This window comes from Eumetopias jubatus, unplaced genomic scaffold, assembly GCF_037043125.1.
Source record: "Eumetopias jubatus isolate StellerSeaLion01/CBP00866 unplaced genomic scaffold, mEumJub1_p1.0 scaffold_16, whole genome shotgun sequence".
NCBI lineage: Eukaryota > Metazoa > Chordata > Mammalia > Carnivora > Otariidae > Eumetopias > Eumetopias jubatus.
The window spans coordinates 13515028-13536683 of record NW_028274822.1 but is presented as its reverse complement, the minus strand read 5'-3'; the positions used below and the strand labels follow the sequence as shown (position 1 = coordinate 13536683).

Here is a 21656-nt window from a genome sequence, read left to right as displayed (position 1 = left end):
TGCTGATAATGTTATTCACGTAGGCAAAATAGGGAAAACACTAACACTTGATTTAATAAGACATTGCAATATAATTATACTGGGAGAAAGCAGAGGGTAAGCAGTGGATACAGTTATGTAAAAAAGGTAGGTCTTTATTTACTAGAATAAAGTTATGGTATCATGAAGAAAATTGATAAAATTAAAAAAGTATATATATATTACTATATATATATATATATCAGAAGAAAAAGCTAAAATATAGAAAGTGATGTTCTTTAGGAGGGGGACCGGGCAAAGCAGGGTAGGGTAGAATTTGTTCCCACAGAAATTAAGGAAACAGCACATAAGTAAATATGTGCAAGGATGTTTTTGTCTACAATGTTTATGGAGACATAAAACTGAAAATAACTTGTGTTCACCAATAGTGTGGAACAGCTCAATAAATCGTAGAACAGCCATACCTTAGAATTTACTTAGCTATTTTTAAAAACTGGTTAAATTTGTATCTATTTATCTGGAAGGATATCCTGAATATGTTACTAAAAGAGCAAGATAGGTTGTGAAGTAATGCATATGGTATGACTGGATTTTTTTGCAAACAAAACCAAAACACTGTTATTTAATTTATATGGATATATATGTGCCATGTGTTTATATGAGCATCAGGAAATGTGTGGAAGGATGCATGCCAGATGTTTACGTTGCTTACCTTAGGAGGACAGGAATGGAAAGGGTAGGGGGAGATTAAGAAAAAAATCAACCGCAGGAAAATAGAGATTGGGAAATATAAAAAAAAAATGGTTAAGAGACATGAGGAAGAGAATACCAAGGTCTAACATACATGTAACAGCGGGCTAGGGAAGCTGTAACAAACAACTGGGGAGAGACAACATTCAGAGATTATGACTGAGAATGTTTCAAAATTGATGAATATTAGAAATCCTTAGATTTAAGAAGCATACTGAATCCCAGATGGGATTGTGGTGAAACTGCAGATCGTCAAAGACAAGAACCAAAAGAAAAAAAAATCTGTAAAGCAATTAGAAAAAAATAGACACATCTAAGCAAACGACAGACTAGCAACAACCTCATCTCATCAATGATAGGTGCTGGAAGGCAAAGAAGTAATAATTTCAAATGCTGAGGAAACATATCTACATAGAATTCTATACCTAAAAAATAATTATTCAAGACTGAGGGTAAATTAAAGATATTTTCAGATACAGACTGAGAGAGATAGTTTAATATTCTCAAATCCTTGATGTAATAACTACCCTGAGATGTACTTCAGTAAGAAGTATTTGAACTGAGAAAGGATGAACAGAATCCAAGAAGCAACATAGTAACATTTACTGAGGGCTTACTCTGTACTTTACTGCATACCAGGTACCATTCTAAGTGACTTACATAAAATTGGGATTCAAATTCAGGCAGTTTGCTTTTAGATATCATGCTCTTAACTACAGTGTAAATAAAACGGCATATATTTTGATAAATTTTGAAAAGTAGATCTGTAAAAAAGAAAATTGGTTGGGGACAAAAAGACAAACAAAATGATAGATGATAAAATTTCCAATGGTGTCATATCAGAATGTAAGAGAGAAAGCCTCGTAAAAATGTTCTAAGGAGTCTGTCATATTGTTTTGGAAGCAAACAGAGATACAGATAAACTTTAATTTTAGACTCTGTTAAATACAATTTTTAAGGTTTAAGGGTAACAGCTGAAATAATGGAACAAATCACCTACATTACGAATCAAGACGAAAACAGCAATCCTTTTTTTTAATGGTATAACCATATTTATTGTGCCTGGGACACAAGGTGAGGGAGAAACCTCAAGAGGAGGAAGGTGGGGAAAGTCTGGAGCTCCAGTTAGAGGCAGGAATGTATCTGCTGGGCTCATCACATAATGAAAGGGAGGGCTCTGAATCCATCGTTCCCTTTTTTCTCCCCTGGGCTTCCTGAGCTTCTTGAACCTGGTGGATCTCCATGACCACCCGCCAAAGTCCCACGACTCTGCCTCATCCAGCTCACACACCAGCTGTGGGTCACTGCACCCACGGGATTGCTTGGCTACATTGCCCCATTCAGAGGAATCCTTGGAGACTGGAGTGTGGGAGGTTTCCAGCTCGGGGTGAAGGGTGGTCATCAGCTCACACACCTGCTGCTGGACAGCCACTCCAAAACGGGTCCTCTCCTCAATCTGAGGTATCTGCAGCTGGAGCCAGGTTAGGACCAGGCTGACTGCTCAGTGACATCCCCTCATTCCCAGGTGTCAGGTGCTATAAGAGGATCATGATCTTGCCATTCACTGGACTACTGGGAAAACCTTGGCCTTCAGCTTGCCCTTTCATCTTTTAATGCATTTCTTCCTTCTCCTGCAGTTTCTTCTGCTCTTCCTTCTCTTTCCCCTTCATGGGATCAGGCACCAGAATATCCAAAGGGGCCTTTAGATTGCTCAGGTGAGCTTCATTGAGAGCTGGATCCTTTACAAATGCTGCTAGCTCAGAAGTCGTCTTGGGGAAATCACTCCTGAGTAGGTCGTCTGTCTTCACAGAACCTATCCACCTGGGCTTGGGATTCGGGCTAGACTTTGAGTGTGGTGGCCAGGGCCAGGGGGCCTAGCACTCACTGCACAAGGAGCAAGGAGTGGACACAGGGAAAGGAAAGCAAAATCAACAGGAAAACTCAAGTCATCTAATAGAAGACAGAATAGGAAGAAAAAGTAAGTAAAGAAGGAGCATGGCATATAGAAAACATTTGGGTTTCTAGTGAATTCCAAATATATGACTTATCAAAATAAATGTAAATGGCTTAAACAAAGCCATTAAAAGGCAGAAATCTTCAGATTGAATTCTGTAAAACTCTAGCTGTTTACAAGAGAGAAGCCTAAAACATACTGTTACAGCAGGGATCCACATAAAATAATGCGTTCAAAAAGTAAGTGTCCCTACAAATAATAAATATTCAATAAATATTTCTTTTAATTGAATGAATAAATGAATCCAATCAAATAGACTTCAGAGCCAAGAGTAGTTGCGGGACGGGGGGGCGGGGTTAATGAGGGTTGCAGCTTAATGATAAAAGGATATTCACCAGGAAGCCTGCTGTGTACCTAACATACAGTATCAAGTTTATATATAGCAAAAACTGAGTTAGTTCTATGAATGTAACAATTCAAATTATAGTGAGAGATTTTGGCACACATCTCATGAAATCAATAGACCAAGCTATAAAGCAGAAAAAATACAGAAGATTATAAAATGTATATTAAAACTTCATCTAATGGATATGGAAAGAGAACCCTTCACCTAATAAAGAATACACATGAAATGTTTACAAAAATTGACCAGGTTCTAGGCCACAGAGCAAGTCCCAACAAATTTCAAAGAACTGCTAACATTCAGACCACAGTCATCAACCAAAATACAATAAAGGCTGAAATCAATAACAAAACCACAGGCACCAAGCCCCAGTACATTTGAAATTTCAAAAACACACTACTAAGTTATTAACATGAAATAGAAATGAAAGTAACAAAACATGCAGAACTGAACAATAGTTGAAACCCTAGATTTCAGTAGAAGGAATGCTTAGCATTAAATGCAGTATCAGAAAACAAGAAAAAATTAAGAAGATAAAGATCAATAAAATAAAGACAATGGAAGAAAATTCTTTTTCCACAAATGGATAAAGTAATAGGAAGGCAGTAATCATAATAAGAACAACAAATCAATAAAGTAAAAACAAAGAAACATAGAGAGTAGGAAGAAAACAAAGGTTGATTTTTTTTTGAAAAGACTAATAAAATAGGTAGATAGTCAACAAGAATGAATAAGAGAAATAAAAGAAGGCAGAAATAAACACTATCAGGCATAAAAAAACCCATAACTCTAAATACAGTAATTATTCTTTTACATACTAGTATGAGAATTCTGTTCTCTGCTTTAAAGCAATAAATCTAAAAACAGATGAAATAAAAAATCTCCTAGAAAAATATGTTACCAAAATTGACACACAAAAAATAGAGAAATAGCAAATGCTTCTGAATGTATTTTTATAAGTTCAGTCTAGAGCTGGATTTTAGAAATAGACTGACAGTACAAAAAAGGAAAGCAGTAAGTCAATGTCAGTTCAAAATATCAATGCAAAAATCCTAAATAAAATATCAGCAAACATATCCAGCAGTGTGGTGTGTGTATAAATATATACTATTTCTTTAAAAATATATGTTTTTAATCTGACATATATGATATATCACATATATCATATATATCACATGATTAATGTGTGACGTGGGTGTGTGTATTTGTGATGATTTAGTAGGGTTTATCCTAGAAGCTCAAGAAAGATTTAACATTAACTAATGTTATTTAGCACACTTACAGATTAAAAAGGAAAAACTATATAATCATGTCAGTAGACGCAGAAAAAGTATTTAATGAAATTTAACACCCCTTCACAATTTTAAAATGCAATGAAATACCTAGCCAACCAAGAACAGAAGGAAGTTCTAACCAAGAAGTAGTTTCTATGAAGAACCTAAAATAAAATTTAGGAATACATTTCCTTTAAAGTCAGAAACTAGACAAATATGCTTTCTCCAGCACCCCTCCATTCATCATTGTGTGAGATACAGAACTGATGCAATAAAGCAAGAACAAGGAGTAAGGGAAATAAGGATTAAAAATGGAGAAACAAAAGAAGCATTATTTGCAGATGATAAGACTGTCTACATAAGAGAATCCAAAAGAAACTGCAAACAATTATAAGTAATAAGAGAGTTTGGCAAGAACACCAGAGACAAGATTAATACACAAACACTCATGACATCCTTATCAGCAACAATCAATTAGAAAATGTAGTTTTTAAAAGATTCCATTAGCAATAGCAATAAACTATGACAAACCTAGGAATAAATCTAAAGCAAATTATTAAACTTCCCTGAAAGTCATAAGACCTAAATAAACAGAGATATATATCACACTCATAGAGTTGAAGATTCAACATCAATATTAATTCCTTTTAAGTTAATATATAAATTCAATGTAATTCATATTAAAATCCTAGAAAGACTTTTCGTGGACATTTTAAGCTGGTTTAAAAAATTCACAGAGAAGAATTAAGGTCAAAAAACGGCCAAGACAATATTGAAAAAGTATAAGGTGGGCACTGTCCAAGTAGATATTAAGACATTAATTAAAGCCTTATAATTCAGACACATTAGGATTGGGGCAGATAGAGATAACCACACCAAAGCAATAGAGAGAGCCCCTCCATGTATCAGAACTTGGGATGAGACAGAGGTAGCATTATAAGACTGTGGGAAAGGGCTGAACTATTTAATAGATGGTTTGGGACAACTGGTTATTCATATGGGAAAAAAATAGACTCAAACTCACACTATATCCACAAATGAGTTCCAAGAGAATTATAGTTAACTTTGAAATGTTTAGAAAAAATAGAGTCACTATTTTTATAATCTCAGGCTAGGGAATGATACAATGGGGGAAAAAAAGACAGGAAAAAGTGGTGATAAATTTGATTTTAAAACTCTTGTGACAAAAGACACCAAAAAGACAAAGCTTAAAGGCAAGAAACAGACTGAGAGATAGAAGATTAAAAAAAAAAAAAAAAAAACCCAGTTGAGACAACATCAAAATAAAAGGCTTCTGCAGAGCAAAGAAAACAATCAACAAAACCAAAAGGTAACCTACAGAATGGAAGAAGATATTCACAAATAACATATCCAATAAAGGGTTAGTATCCACAATATACAAACAACTTATACAACTCAACACCAAAAAAAACCCAAACAATGCGATCTAAAAATGGGCAGGGTGCCTGGTGGCTCAGTTGGTTAAGCAACTGCCTTCAGCTCAGGTCATGATCCTGGAGTCCCGGGATCGAGTCCCGCATCGGGCTCCCTGCTCTGCGGGGAGTCTGCTTCTCCCTCTGACCCTCTTCCCTCTCGTGCTCTCTCTCATCTCTCTCTCAAATAAATAATAAAATAAAATCTTTAAAAAAAAATAAAAATAAAAATGGGCAGAAGACATGAACAGACATTTCTCCAAGGAAGACATACAGATGGCCAACAGACACATGAAAAGAAGCTCAACATCACTCATTGTCAGGGAAATGCCAATCAGAACCACAATGAGATATCCCCTCACACCTGTCAGAATGGCTAAAGTCAAAAACACAAGAAACAAGTGTTGCCAAGGATGCGGAAAAAAAGGAACACTCGTGTCCTGTTGGTGGGAATATGAACTGATGTAGCCACTGTGGAAAACAGTATGGAGGTTCCTCAAAAAATTAAAAAGAGTATTACCATATAATCCAGTAATTCCACTACTGGGTATTTACCCAGAGAATATGAACACACAACTTCGAGGAGATATATCCACCCTTATGTTTAGTGCAGCATTATTTACAACAGCCAAATTATGGAAGCAGGCCCACATGCCAATCGATCGATGAATGGATAAAGACGTGGTGTGTGTATGTACGTAATAAAACACACAATGGTATATCACTCAGCCATAAACAAAGAATGAAATCCTGCCATTTGCAACAACATGGATGGATCTAGAGAGTATATGCTAAATGAAATAAGTCAGTCAGAGGAAGCCAAATACCATGTGGTTTCACTCATGTGTGGAATTTAAGAAACAAAGCAAATGAACAAAGAAAAAGACAAACCAAAAAAGAGACTCCTGACTATAGAGAACAGACAGAGGAGGGGAGAGGTGAGTGGGGGATGGAGGAAACAGGTGAAGGGGAGTAAAGAGTACACTTTAGATGATGAGCACTGAGTAATATATAGGAGCTTTGAATCACTATACTATATACATGAAACTAATATGACATTATATGTTAGCTGTACTGGAATTTTTTTTAAATCCAGGATTTTTTTTAATCTATAAGGACAAAAACAACCCACTACAAAAAAAAGAAAAAATGATCAAAGTCTACAAAGTGGTAATACGTAGAAAAAGAAACCCCCATCACCAATGTTCCTGAGAAAGCAAAGCAGAACCTCCCCAGGAATCAGAGAAATATAAATCAATAGCACAGTAAAATACCTTTACAATCTATCAGACAAGCAACACATAAAAGCCTGATGATGCCATGTTGGGAGAAATGCGGAGCAAGGAGAACCCTCCCACATTGCTGGGAGAGCAATCGGGCAGTGTCTACTGAAGTTGATGACGTTTCTGCCCTCAGACCCAGAAATTACGCATCTGCATCCATACCTTTGAGAAGGGATGAGATCAAGGTGAGGTAGAAAGAGACAAATTGTAACATTTGCTATAAAAAAATCTTTTTTTTAAAGATTTTATTTTGGGGGCCACCCGGGTGGCTCAGTTGGTTAAGCGTCTGCCTTCGGCTCAGGTCATGGTCTCGGAGTCCTGGGATCGGGCTCCTGGCAGGCTCCCTGCTCGGCGGGGAGCCTGCTTCTCCCTCTCCCTCTGGCCCTCCTCCCCTCGTGCTCTCTCTCTCTCAAATAAATAAATAAAATCTTTTTTTTAAAAAAAGATTTTATTCTTAAGTAATCTCTACACCCAACACGGGGCTCCGACTCCAAGATCAAGAGTCACATGCTCTACCAACTGAGCCAGCCAGGTGCCCCTATAAAAAAAAATCTTTTTAAAATGTGGTACACACACACACACACACACACGCACGCACACACACATCCAAGAGAAACTTTTCCACATGTGTGCAAAGCATGTGTGCATGTTGAAGCATTGTCTGCAATGTCACAAAGTTAGACACAACTATAATATCCTTCAAAAGGGCACTTTAAAAAAGTCAGAAACAACTTTAATGTCCTTCCTTTGAATACTATACAGCATGGAACGTGGATGAGGTAGAGGTACATCTTTCTCAACAGATTAATCTTATACGTATAACACAGAACACAAACCCAATGATATCACTGAAAGCTTAAAAACATTTAAAAATATACAGACTGTCTATGGATACATGTGTGTAAAAGATGCAATCATCCACGGTAATAATAAGCATCGAATTTAAATTGAAGCTGGGAAGGGAGAAGGGGCATGGGACCAGGAGGTGCTTTATCTCTCTCTTTTTTACAGGTGGCTGGGAAGATCTAAAGCACATATGGCATAAAGATAGGACGAAATGATAACACACATGCATTTGCTATCTTATTCTCCATATTTCCTGTTTGCCTGAAATTGTTCATAATAGAAAAATACTGTGTTCTGCACATTTTAAAGATACCAACAGACATCATCCCTTTTCCTAGGGGCCTTCCAAGGCAGCCAGGGCAAATGTCTCTCTTATGGACCGATGATGAGGGTGAAGGAGGAGTGGGCAGGCGGGCACACGATTTACCATCAGAGGGCTCGGAGCCCCTGGGCATCACATTGCGAGGCTCACGCCACTCATTCCGTAATTTATGTAACACAGGGAACTGGACCATGGCGCAATTCAGGGTAGGGTAGGCGGCCGAAGGAGAGGACAGCCTCTTCCCTTCTGGAACAAACCGCAGCCTGAGGAAGGACAATGACATAACTTGACAAAAAGGGAAGAAGACAGGCTGCCCCGGTCATCTGACAGCTTTTCAATGAATCTGTAATTCTTTCGTGGAGAGGCTGAGTATTCACTGTGCACCTGCGGAGGAGGAGGAAGTGAGAGAAGTGACCTCCGGTCTGGTCACTTCGCCTTCAGAGCGCTGCACCCTGGGCCAACAGGATGCTGCAGTCGGGGCGCAAGCCTGGAGAGCCGCTCCGGGATTGGTCCCTTCCATGCTCTGCCTTTCAGCTCTTCTTCTTTTCAAACTGAGAAGGTGGACTGCCATGTCAAGGTCAGTGAAATTCTAGAATCCACTTCCCCTGTTTTTCAGGATTTGTTTTCCCCTTTCTTTTAAAATCTCAAAGAGCTTCTGCATTTAATATTTGCACATGGTTTTGAGGCTCAGTCCTGGGACGTGTCCCAGCTAGGTTCTTTCCCCTGGTGACATACACCAAATGCCTAGTACTAGTACTTGGTGTCTGGAAGTCAATAAACACTCCTCCTCTGCCCCGCTCCCCAGCGCCATCCCCGCTCTTGGGAGTCTGGGGACTGTTAGGTAGGGGGGTCACATGACTGTAGCTTTAACTAAGCAGCAGGGAATATGCCCCATTCCATCCCTGCAGTCATACATGCTGCGGGGAGGTTGGGGGGGGCGGGGTCCCGACCAACAACTCAGCCCCTGAAGCAGCACTACACGCACATTTTAGGTTGGAAATAAGAAAGAATTTCCTGGCTGTAGGAACTGCCAAATCGTAGGGTGGGTAACCAAGGGAGGTTCCAGAATCTCCTCTAGAGATCTTTAGAAACCCAATACAACCTCACATATCGGAGACGAGTTTTTGTAATCTTGCTTAGAGACAGAAGGACCTGGTGTCTGATCGGTCCTCCTCCCAGGCACCCGATCCGGCTTCTTGCCTTGCCCTACTCTTCTCATTATTATATACACCTCCCGTAGATCTTACACTTACTGCCAGCTCGCAGGCTTGTTTTCATGTGATTCCTTGCCTCCTCACACCTTTCCTTCTTATTTTATGGAAAGCCAGTCAAAGGTCAGAGTTGCCCAATTACCCACACATAGTTTGGTGGTAGCATCAGATACCCAGGGAAAACAGAGCTAGGATTCCAATCCCAGCCTCGGCGCCAAAGCTGGATGGCAACGGAGAAAATTAGCTGTTGCTAACAATCCGTTATAAATGAAAATAGGAGCCTAGTAATTGATTTTAAATAGATTTTTAAAAGAACCGTTGGCCCCATTTCATGAAGAATACAGAGTTTCAAAAGCGTTCATTCCAGGGTTGGATTTTTTTCCCCCTCTTCTGGCTTAAACCCCAAATGGCCAAGATCCGAGTCTGAATAAACAGTGTGGGTGGTGACCGTTCTGTGAGGCCCGGTAGAGGATGCAATCACTTTCTTCCTCGGTTCAGCATTAAATCATGTGAAACTAGCCTGATCGCGCCCCAGAACTTCTGCTCAGTACATGGAGGGCCACATAGTGTGTATGCTCTCTCCGGTTTTCAGGGAGGAAAAAAAAATTAATTCTCCTAACTGCGAATGTTTAATTATGTCTAAAGTTCATTGACCCCACAGGCGGCTGTCAGATGATCTTGCGAAGGCCTGTAAAGGCATCCCAGGAATGCAGTGATGTGGGCAGAAACCGAGTGGATTCATGCCACCGAATGCTTGCAACAGGACGGGATCAGCGGCCGTCCAGAAAGGCTGCAGTGAAAACAGGGCTTCAGGATAATCAGTAATTTAATCTCACCTACGCATTTCTAGGCCTTCAAAAGTGAGCGTTATAAATCAGAACTTCGAGAAAGATCCCACAGGGAGGGGGCCCATGACGGCGGGTGAAGTAATTCTGTTTGCTGGTTGTGGCCGCAGCTCGCTGGGGAGGCAGGCACTCGCAATGTTCCCCGCCCCCCCCCCCCCCTGCTGTAGAGGTAATGCTTTCTGACTTCCCAGCTACTGACATGAAAAGAAAATGACGATGAAGCAATCCCATTCATAAATACACCGTGGGGCTTGGGCAGACGGCAGCGTCTCTGTTTATTTAGATGGTTTTGATAGAATGCAGCCCTCGAGTGTGCACACAGCGACTGTATGTCTTTGTCAGAAAAATGCCCTACAGCGTGTTCCTCATCCACAAGGGCTGGACAGCCCCCTCCGGGCTAACGGAGGGGAAGGGGACAAGCCAGGTGACTGTCCGGACCCTGTCTCCCTCTTGTAGTCTCTATCCGGGGCACAGGCCTGGCTCCTGGCCCCCAGGCAATGGTGAGAGCCAGCAGTGGGAACCATTCAGAGACAGGATGGCTTGGGCTTCTTGGAAAGGGGAGGCCGAGGCCCCAGGGTACGCTGCAGCCAGGTGGCCAGCTCCGGGGGCTCTCCTACTTAGAGGGAGGCAGTACGAAATATTCAGGCTTGGTGCTTCCTAAGATTAAAATGACCTATTAGGGGTCCAATATTATTTTTCTTTGAGTTGCTTTCGCACCAAACAGGGTCTATCAGTCAAAATACTATGCCTTCCGTGGGGAAAACATCACAACCACCACCAAGCTGCATTCTCTCTGGCATCTTTATCGTTGTAAGTATAGAGAATGGGTGGCCAGAATTTCGCCACTTCTGCTCCTCTGATGGAAGCAGAATGGAAAGAGTCTCACTTGTTTCATTTGTAGACTAACCTGAAATTCTTGGGTCCTTTACCAAAATCCGCCACTTCGCTTTTGAATGCACAGTGTGGGTCTGAGTTCAATTCATGTTAAACCAACAGATATTTGGCGAACACAAATAATGGGGTAGGCACTAGTAGCGATGTAAAAATCAAAAAGGCATGAATCCTGCCCTCAAACAGGCCAGAAACAAAGAGGCAGACATTAATCCTGGGAGGGCTCAGGAAGCTTCCTGCATGCAGTCTTCCCAGGGCATGGTGGCATTTGACCTCAACTTTTACCAAAAGCTCCATGTCCACTTGTACACTGTGGCATTGTGGAGAGGAAAGAGAGAGAACCGTCACTGAGTCATGCGTATTCATGGCTGGGTTCTGTAATTTTACCTGTTTTTAATCCATCCAGACATTTGAGAGGTCTCCTGTCAAGACCCCTTCTTTAAGGCCCGTACCATTTCATATCCCTTTGGTCAGTGAACAGTTAGTAAAAAAGGAAAAAGAACTTCTTCTGTCTTCCCACCCGAAAGAAGGAAGCCTTCCTTCAAATCTTTAAACATTTTCTAGAAATACGATTTCCCTGTAACTGAAGAGGAAATATATGCTTCCAGATAAAGAAATCTGGATGCTAAGTAATATCCTAAATCACTTCCACCTTTTGGATACTACAATTTATAAAATTCCATGAAGGAAATGACTCTTACTTCTCATGAAGTTCCCGCTGGGAAGTCGCTGGGAGCTACATTTATGAAAGCGATACCCTCTTGCTGGTCCCAATTCCTTCCCTTTGTCGGGGGCCTTCACCGGCTTTGAACCACACAGCAATGTAATTATTTCTCATCCGTAGTAGGTGTTGCAGTCCGCCTTGTCAGGTGACTCTCAGAGTACATGTCTCTGTTACATTTTAAGTTCATGGACATTAGGGACTGTTTTATTCACCTCTGGATTTCTCCAGAGTGTCTATAACATAATTAGTCTTCACAGAATCAATGAGTAAATAAATATCATGGAGATGTCTATGGCAGGGGTTGGAAAACTTTTTCAGTAAAGGGCCAGATAGCAAATATTTTAAGATATATGGTTTCTGTCCTAACTACTCAACTCTGCTGCTATTACAGGAAAACAGCCACAGACAATCCATAAACAAATAGGCATGGCTGTGTTCCAATAAAACTTTATTTACAAAAATAAGTGGCACGCCAGATTTGGTCCACAGGGCATGGTTTTTGGACCCCTGATCTATGGTGTTTATCTCTGCCATAAACCTTAGTATATTCTCTAAATTTTCATATGTTCCCTGTGATTATTAGTAATGAAGGTGCAGAAAATGTAAATCTTTAAGAGTTGTTTTGGAGCTCCACATTAATGAATCCACTTAAAAAAAAAAACAAAACCAGGAAAGTACATACAGAAATTAGCTGCTACTCCAGGTATACTTCATGGTCCCTTATTTTGTTTATTATATGCCTTTAAAAGGAACAATTCTTATCCCTCAAAAATGGGGTAGTAGTTTTGCCACTGACCGCATGATTATTGAGTAAACTTGATATAAGATTTCAGAGTTACCGGGTGAAGAGTCTGGTGCTGGGGCATGGTGAACTTGACACTTTCCTGGAAAGGGGGAATAAATGCACCCCCCTCGTTCCCGCTCTCTACCAGATCATTTGGTCTGATTTTCCTGCCAAAGGTTATTAATGCAGAAGATACATCCTCCTTTCTCCTGATGACCCTCTGGAAAACATCCAGCTACAAAGAGCACAACAGAATTTCAAAAGTCCAGCAAGCACACAGAGAAGCAAAGGGTAGCTATGGGAATTTGATGAAAACAAGATGTCCCAGGCTGATCACCCTGACCTGGTTTGAGAGTGCCCCGCCCACCCTTATTCTTTCCCTCACTGTCCAGCTACCTTTGTGTAAAATACAATTCTTTAAAAAGGCGCTGGATCTGAACTGTGGTGGAAACTCAAAGGATACAAAGGCGGAAGGTCGACTGCTTGGTTTGGAAAAATTCAACCAGCTGTTTTCGAGGTATGAGAAAATACACAGCAAACCACGTACAAACGAGTACCCACAGGCATTTTTGGAGATGAGCTACTCTAAGGTGTGGATCTTGAAACTGTGTCCATCATCCCCAGGGTATCATGAAACAGTTCTAGAGATTTCTTGTAAGAAAGAAAGAAAGAAAAAAATGAAGTTTGAGCCTTTCCAAGCCTCTCTTCAGCACCTGGACCAGGTTCAAAAAATCAGAAGGATTCTGCGCCTTAAGAAAATGAGAAACCACTGATTTGCAAATAGAATAGGAAACACTGACTGCAAATAGAAGGTACGCTTGGGGGCTCAAAAGACCTGAGTTCAAATCTACCAATTCAACCTATGTGACTTGAGGCAAATTATCTGACTTTAAGGTAGCCAGTCCTTTTTAAATACAGTGCTTATATAGATATAGATATAGATATAAAATTAAGGAGAAATGTGTAAAACGGAGGACATACAGTGTATGGCCTAATTTATTGCACTGAATGTTGAGAATCTATCACATGCCCGTGGTAAAGTGGAAAACGAATATGCCATAGATTCTGAGCACAAAGAGCAAGTGACCGTCCTTTATTACTTTTTCCGCAATACCAGCACACAACCATCCCCAGTTCCTCTCCTCTGTTTATTCAATTTCCTACCCTTCCAGTCTTGCCTTCTCAGTCACTCCTCATGGCAACACCCCCTCCTCCTCCCTGCTACAAAACATGGGGGCCATTCTCAGCCTTACACGGAACAGAGCTCCAGCCAAGAGCATCATGTACCTGAAGGGATATCATTTATATGCATTTCTTTCATATTTCATAAAATTTCAAACTGCTTATATCCCGTGTGGCCCTGAGATATAGGAATCTTCTTGCCATCTTGGTTGGGGGTTAGACGTATGAGAATCCAGCCAGGAGTTCAGAGGGGGATCACGTGGAGTAGACACCAAGAGCGAAATATAAAGCTGGGGGGACTGTGACATGTCCAACAAGGCTGTTTACAATACTTAGGACAACTTCCTCCATCTCAGTTACAATGGTCCAGGTGACACTCCCCATGGGAAAAGTCACTGACCATGAAGTGTAAATGAACCAGCCACCAGCTGGGAAGGTTGTATGAGCAGCAGAGACAAGGCCCAGGAGTGAAGAGCAGAACTCATTACTCATGATCCTCTTTTGCTTCCACCCTGAGAACCTGCCATAAGGTTGCAGAACACCTGATCTTTATTTCCTTTGAATCGGCCTCTTGGGCTGTGCCCACAGGACACAAACGAATGACCGAAGAGAAAAAAGTAATGCATACATCACGGGATGTGTTTGACAAATGTGAAGTTCAACCTAGCAATGAGAGAGAGATGCTCTTAATCTCCTCTGAGGCTCCATGAGAACATGATCTGCTTCCTTCTTCTGGTTTCCAGCTTCTTTAATACCAAAAACTTCTCCTTGAAATGCGAGATCTTTGAAGAGTCCATCTCGAGATTTCCAGAGGGTTCATTTAAGCCAAGTAAGTGGGTTCCTCTGATTAGTGTGCCTAGAACAATACAGGTAAAAATGTCTTTTAAATCACTCATTCAAAAGTTAGCTGCTAAGGAATGCTACTTCGGCTTCAGGAAACAGGCCCATATGAGTTTCTTCCATCAGCCCCTGACAGCATTCTGGGCAAAGCAAACAAAATCTCGAGGAAAAAAAGAAACTCTCAGAGCCCACGCTGGGCCCCTTCGCATTCCTTTTTTAAGCATTACAAGCCTGATGCTAGGCCACAGATGCAGCTCTTGGAGGTCAGAGGCAGCAGGCGGATGTTTTCCCTTAAGTGCGTTGTCTCTCCCTCAATCTGTTTATAGCTGCCTCCCTGTCAGCCTGCACCTCCAGTCCTCACTAAACACACATCCTAAAGGCTTCTGCCCACCACACACGAAGGGGCATTTTTCGGTAATTTGTTCTCTCTTCTAGAAGGAGGAATGCACCCCACTCACCAGGTAATCTGATAACCCATTTCCGGGGTGTTCCTCAGCCATCTTCAAGAAATACTGTAGGAAAAACCCCTGTACTGGGGTTATGTCCCCAAAGTTGTGTGGCATCAGAAAGGGTCTTGTTCTTCTTAGAAGTAAACAACTGAGGTCACATGATGGGTATTAGCCTCTTAAATCAATTGGGTGTCACTGATGGGCTCCCAGGATGGAAGTCAAGAGTTATTTATTCAAACCAGTGGTTTTATTTTTTTTGTTTTGTTTTGTTCTGGGCTTGCAGATGCTCTTCGTACAAGTCAGACCAAGGATCTCCATCTGTAAGTTAATTACAAATTCCACAGCAGGCAAGCCAAGCAATAGATTGCAGAGACTTATCCAAGCTCGCTACAGATTCATCCAGAATATGATCCACCGGAGATGCAGGATAACGTCTGAGGCTATTCCTCATACACAAAAGTGCCACAAAACAAGGGAGTTTCTTGGTGGTGACGGAATGGTTCTGTATCCTGATGACAGGGGTGGTTACGGGGACCTAGACATGGGGTGAAGTGCACATACGGGCCCACACACCAATGAGTGCATGTGAAACCTGGTGAAATCTGAAGAAGATTCTGGAGATTTCACTCGTGTCAGTTTCCTGGTGTCGGCTGGGTGTATCCTCTACCTACATTATACCCGAAGCTCGAGTTAGGCAAGACACTACCATTGGGGGAAACCAGATGAAGAGTACCTGGGACCTCTCTGTGCTATTTTTGCGACTTCCCGTGAGTCTATATTTATTGCAAAACAAAAAGTTTCAAAAGTGGCATGACCAAGTTAGCACTTGTCCAGCAGTAGCTCGCCTATCTTAACCTAATTGTATTTGAAGGTCTAGGCTGCTGCTTTTTTCTACTCCCTGTACTTTAAAGTATTTCCTATGACCCTTCTCTAAGAAATGAAGTCAACCTATCTTCTCATCTGTACATCGTGCTCTCTGAATAGGAGGGCCGTGGAGAGGGGCTGCGGAGGGACAACGGGTTCTGAATGGCTCACAGCCGGCTCACCAGCATCAGGCATCACCACCAGCGTTCTGAGAAGATAGTAGCTTTCAGCTGTTTCATGGGTATTTCTAATGACACAGAGGTTTAAAGAGTAATCAGGTCCTAGCACCAAGAGGCAAACATAGAGATGAGGCCATTGGCTAAGGAACAGGGAGGAGAGAAGAGTCTAAGTCAGGCCAAGACCTGGCTCTTTTTTTCTGTCTCCACAAGCTTCTCCCAGGACTTCTCGTGGCTCTGCCTCCTCTTACAAGCCTGGAGCCAAAGCAAGATCCCCTGTGACACTCTAATCCAAACGTGTCCTCCCCCTGCCCCAGCTACCCGGCATTATCCTTTTGGTTGTCTACCATCACCTTACCTTTGGCTTTACTCATTTATCAGCTCTATTTCTGCATTCAGATATGAGCTCCAGGAGCAGCCTGTCCCCTCTCTTCACCAGCATATCCCCAACACTGAGGACGACAGTGCGGTAACTATTTACTGACTAAATGAGAAAATGCGTAACACATCTCTAAAACAATGGCCATTAGACCATGGAAAATCTCAAACAGATCATTATTAAATGACACAGAGCCTTCATTAACAATCATTCAGGCTGGTTTGCGTATGCCAAGATCATTTTACATTTGGCTAAGAGAGTAAACATAACAAAAATTCGAGCGGTGGTTTTTAGTGCTAGCAGCAGAGTTCAAGAGCTATGGGAATCCCAATGGAAAGACGTGATTCCTGTTGAATTTTCTGTCTGAGGTAGAAAGAGACCAGTAGCAGGTGAGGAGATAGATGGGGAGACAGGAATAAGCGTCTATCTGAATACACACACGCGCGCGCGCACTTTCTCATGTCCAAAGATGTAATGAGATCTTGATGCTTCCTTTACCCTTGTTAAGTCAGCCTGCAATGAATGGGGAGTCCCCTGGGAGTGGACAGAAAAGCACCAGGGAGACAGGTATGGTGGGAATGGTGGCACAGGTAGGCAGAAAGAACGCAGAAGGAGCCCCGGTGAGACACGGAGAGCATCCCGGATGGTGTCGCCAGCTCCACTGTGTGGGCTCCTAAGGGTCGTGAGAGCTCAGGAGTGAGGGCTGCCCTGTCACCAAATCATCAGTCTGGAGCTGTCTTCCCCCTGGAATAAAGTCACATCACTGTTCAAAACAGGAAAGGCTTTGGACAACCCACCACACTCAAGATGTCAGAGGAAAACTTTTAGTGGGTTGTTTTTAGATGTGGTGAAATGTTTTAAGTAAACGATCTGCTTTAGTGAGGAAAAAAAGAACCTTCCCCAAAAGACCCCTTAAAAGCATGGGAATAAGAAGCAAGGAGGCCAACAACCCCCTAACTTTAAAAGTATACTTGGAGCTGAGCAGCCTGAAGTTAGTCTTTTAATACCAAAGTCAGCCTGTGCTGACTGACTCCCCTTTATTTCACGCTTCTCTTAAAAGAAAACAGGCCAGACTGTTTCAGTAAATAACAAAAGGTCAGAGAAATGCTACTCACAACATGAGCAAAATAACGGTGCAACCTGCCAAAATGTTTCCTAAGGCCTCATAGGCAGAAAAATCCAGTGGTGAACTAGTCCACAGACCTGACTGGTGAGAAGAAAAGCTTCATCCAGTAAAATCTGCCACAAGGCCTCCAGCTCATGTCTCATCCATGAGAAACAAAAATAGAGATTATGCCGTAAGGGTCCAGCCAACATCTCAATTCCACGTCCCTCATAAAGAAGCAGGTTGCCTACGTGTGTAGTTTGTTTTTTCAGGTTTCTCTTCTTAGATTATATTTTGACTTTGGAGCCAAGTGTCAAAATGGTGGTCAAAACACTACGCTTTTACTCAAATGCAAAGTTCAGACTAAATTTGGTTAAATCCCCTCCTGAATGAAGCTTCCGACTGGTTTTACTCCAACCACCTGAGGTTGGGCATCATACATTTTATCTTCAGAATTTCTCTGAGGTTAACAGGATGCAAATACCATTACAAGAGCTTGAGAGAGAGAAAGAAATACATTCAAGGCAGAAGCCAAGACCCTTTGCCCTCAGGATATTGCCTCAATTGATTCTGTGTCAGTAATCTGCTGGGGTGTTTGTCTTGCCAGGGTATCCCTACTCTTAGCCTTGTAGACAACACCATACTTGAAGCCTTGTCACCAGACTTGTTGCAAAGACTGGATCTCATTCATCTCTTGGATGAGAACTTCCGTGGGAACTTGTTAAGAGGTCAACGCTCAGCACGTACAGTGGGTGAAGTGAAAAGTATCCATATTCTACACCATTCCTGGTTTAAACCCATAAGGCAGCTTTTCACAAAATACATCCCATAAAATCCTAGTCCAACGAGATGTTACTTGGGTGCAAAATAATTCTGATTCCACGATGAGTACGTTTTCGAAAGGCTTCTACAATTATTTACATTCCCCCATTTCAGAATCATAATGCACATGCACATATGAAAGCTTCTGAGAAGTCCTGCAGAAAAGAAACCTGTGTAGGTCAGCATGCCCCAAATGATTTTCAGAAACTTTTTCTCAATTAATACCAATTACCATCCTGAGGAACTAGTGTTTTGCAGAGGACATGTTGGGGAATGCTACCTTAGAGTAATTTCTGATTCATGGCTAATCTTTTCTAATCTGTCATTAAGTCTGATTGATTCTTCCTTCATGATATATTATTGTAGTCGATACTGCCCATTTAATACCCTACTGTTAGTTCCTTATTCTTTAACCTATAGCTTCATAGTATCACGGACTCACAGAAGGTCAGGTCTGGAAGTGCTCTTAGAAATAATCATAAAGTAAAGGTCAACCCCTCTTTTAACAGAGTTGTTAACCAATGTGTCCGCAGTGAAGGTACTGGCTTAAGATGTCACAGTACAATACATTTAGTTCCCTAAAGGCAAGGGTTCTGTCAAGCACTTATGCTCTGTTTCCCCATCCACACTGTGGACAGGAATTACAACAGCGGGCCCCAAGCGGGAAGGAGGAGGGAGGAGATGCCAATGGAAGCCACAGAAGGCCATACACACGCACCTCCATCCTCTCTCTTAGCTCTTGAACAGCTCTGTGGGTCAGGTATTTACATGACAAGGAAGCTGAAGACCACACAGTAAGCAAATCGCTGTGCCAGGACTTGAGCCAAGAATAGTCTGACTCCAAAACACATACTCCTACCAGTGCATTCTATTCCCTTCACAAAGAGGCCCTCAGTAAGAGCATGTTGAATCACATATCAAACGAGGAGTCTGCATATGTGAAGTTAGAGGCAGAGACTATGGGCACTACTGCAAGGAAGAACACAAAGGTAGCCTTTGCTTCTCATTAAAATATTCCATCACTTGTGAACGTGAAGAAGAGAGTAAATTTTTGAATTCACTATTAATGAAATGAAAAACTTAAACCGGTGAAAATGGAATCAAGTCAATAAAATAAGGAGAACTAAATTCTGGTATTACTGAACATCACAAATAATATACTTGCAAAGTTTTGCACGACCATTCAATGTTAGAATTGATTGGTTTCTCCCGTCAAGTGCTGACGCGCTTTGGTTATGCCTCATGAAATGCATGGTGGCCACAAGTCCCATTAATATGATGATGATGGTGGTGGCGGCAGTATATTTTCATTTTATATACCAAGACATCTCCTACTCAAAACTGCTGTAGTTCTGATGGGGGAAAGGAGACTTTCTCCACATACAATCAACTCATAAACTACGAGAGTGTTCTTTTTCATATTCACTTGTCAGTAATCCAAATTTAAAAATTCAGATGTCTTTATTTGCATTTTTGAGATACTTTGAACACTAATAAGTAATTCTTTCCACTTACTAGTGGACGTACTGTCTTTTGGAGAATTTCTGAAGCAACACGTGGTTCCTAAGTCCAAGTAAAATATTAAAAATGACAGCAGGGGCGCCTGGCTGGCTCAGTCGGTTAAACGTCTGACTCGTGGTTTCAGCTCAGGTCATGATCTCAGGGTTGTGGGACTGAGTCCCATGTCAGGCTCTGCGCTCAGCACGGAATCTGCTTGAGATTCTCTCTCCCGCTCCCTCTGCCCCTCCCACTTGTGCTGTCTTCTCTCTCTCAAATAAATAAATCTTTAAAAAAAAAACGCTCAATTAGAGAAAGACATGTATCATATGTTCTCACTGATTATGAGGAATTCTTAATCTCAGGAAACAAACTGAGGGTTGCTGGAGTGGTGGGGGGTGGGAGGGATGGGGTGGCTGGGTGATAGACGTCGGGGAGGGTATGTGCTATGGTGAGCGCTGTGAATTGTGTAAGACTGTTGAATCACAGACCTGTACCTCTGAAACAAATAATGCATTATATGTTAAAAAAATAATAAGAAGAAGAAGATAGCAGGAAGGGAAAAATGAAGGGGGGGAAAGCAGATGGGGAGACGTACCATGAGAGACGATGGACTCTGAAAAACAAACTGAGGGTTCTAGAGGGGAGGGGGGTGTGGGGATGGGTTAGCCTGGTGATGGGTATTAAAGAGGGCACATTCTGCATGGAGCACTGGGTGTTATACACAAACAATGAATCATGGAACACTACATCAAAAACTAATGATGTAACGTATGGTGATTAACATAACAATAAAATTTAAAAAAATAATAATAAATGCTCTTCAAAAAAAATACAAAAAACACAACTGTAATAAACTAACAACAAATACTAATGGTCACAAACCCACAAGTAATAATACTCTGGTTTCTCTTCAGATCGCATAAATCTTTCGCCTTTTACAAACCCACAAGTAATCAAATTAAATAAAATACTGGCCTGGGAGGATTTATATTTCTCTTTATAATAATTACTGTGCAACTCAGCTTATGGATAACATGACATTTCAATATTTGTAGAAGGAGAAAATTTTAATTTCAATATTTAAGTCAAGCATAACTGTGTAACCTTAAGAAAAAAAATGACTAAGAAAAATACTTTATATTTGAATGCTGAGACAAAGTTTTCAGCCAGTACTAGGTAGTGAATTTTAGCGTTAGGTTTATCATCTGGAAATTAAAAACAAAAGCAAGTCATGAACAATTTATCTCTCCACCAATCTCTTACTCCTCAAATATGATTGATGCTCATTTTCCTCATACCTCAAAAAAGACACCAATGAGACTGTCATTCACTGAGATTTTGAGATACAATGAAGAAGCGGAAATTTACAAGGAAACAGAATTGTAAAATCTTGACCATTCCTGTCATAGCTGAAGGACAGAAAAAGTTACTTTCAAGTGAACTGACAACACCTGCTTGACTTTATCATCTGCTTCATTAACGTTCCAACCTCCCTTTATGGATTCAGGTTCTACCTATGTCCTCATGTGCTAGCGGGAGAGCTCTCTGATTGGCCATTACTTCTCTTTGTCCCATATCCAAATGAATGGATAGGGTCAGTTCTGCAGAGGGTCTGCATAGAGAAATCCTGCACAGAGAAA

General features: G+C 41.3%; 1 protein-coding gene and 1 pseudogene across 5 annotated transcripts in view; both read right to left on the bottom strand.

Annotated features, from left to right (window-relative positions):
- The window catches only part of BCL2 (BCL2 apoptosis regulator), a 167354-nt gene that overhangs the window by 86230 nt on the left and 59468 nt on the right, over nt 1-21656 (bottom strand). Inside the window, exon 3 of one of the 5 annotated variants that reach the window (XM_028102942.2) lies at nt 13518-14737. The exons of the other annotated variants lie outside the window; for them this stretch is intronic. Coding sequence (XP_027958743.2) covers nt 14729-14737 — 9 coding nt within the window. The 3' untranslated portion in view covers nt 13518-14728. Of the gene's footprint in view, nt 1-13517; nt 14738-21656 lie in introns of those variants that run through there. 5 annotated transcript variants of the gene reach the window in all.
- LOC114208820 (proteasome activator complex subunit 1 pseudogene) lies at nt 1691-8437 on the bottom strand (annotated as a pseudogene).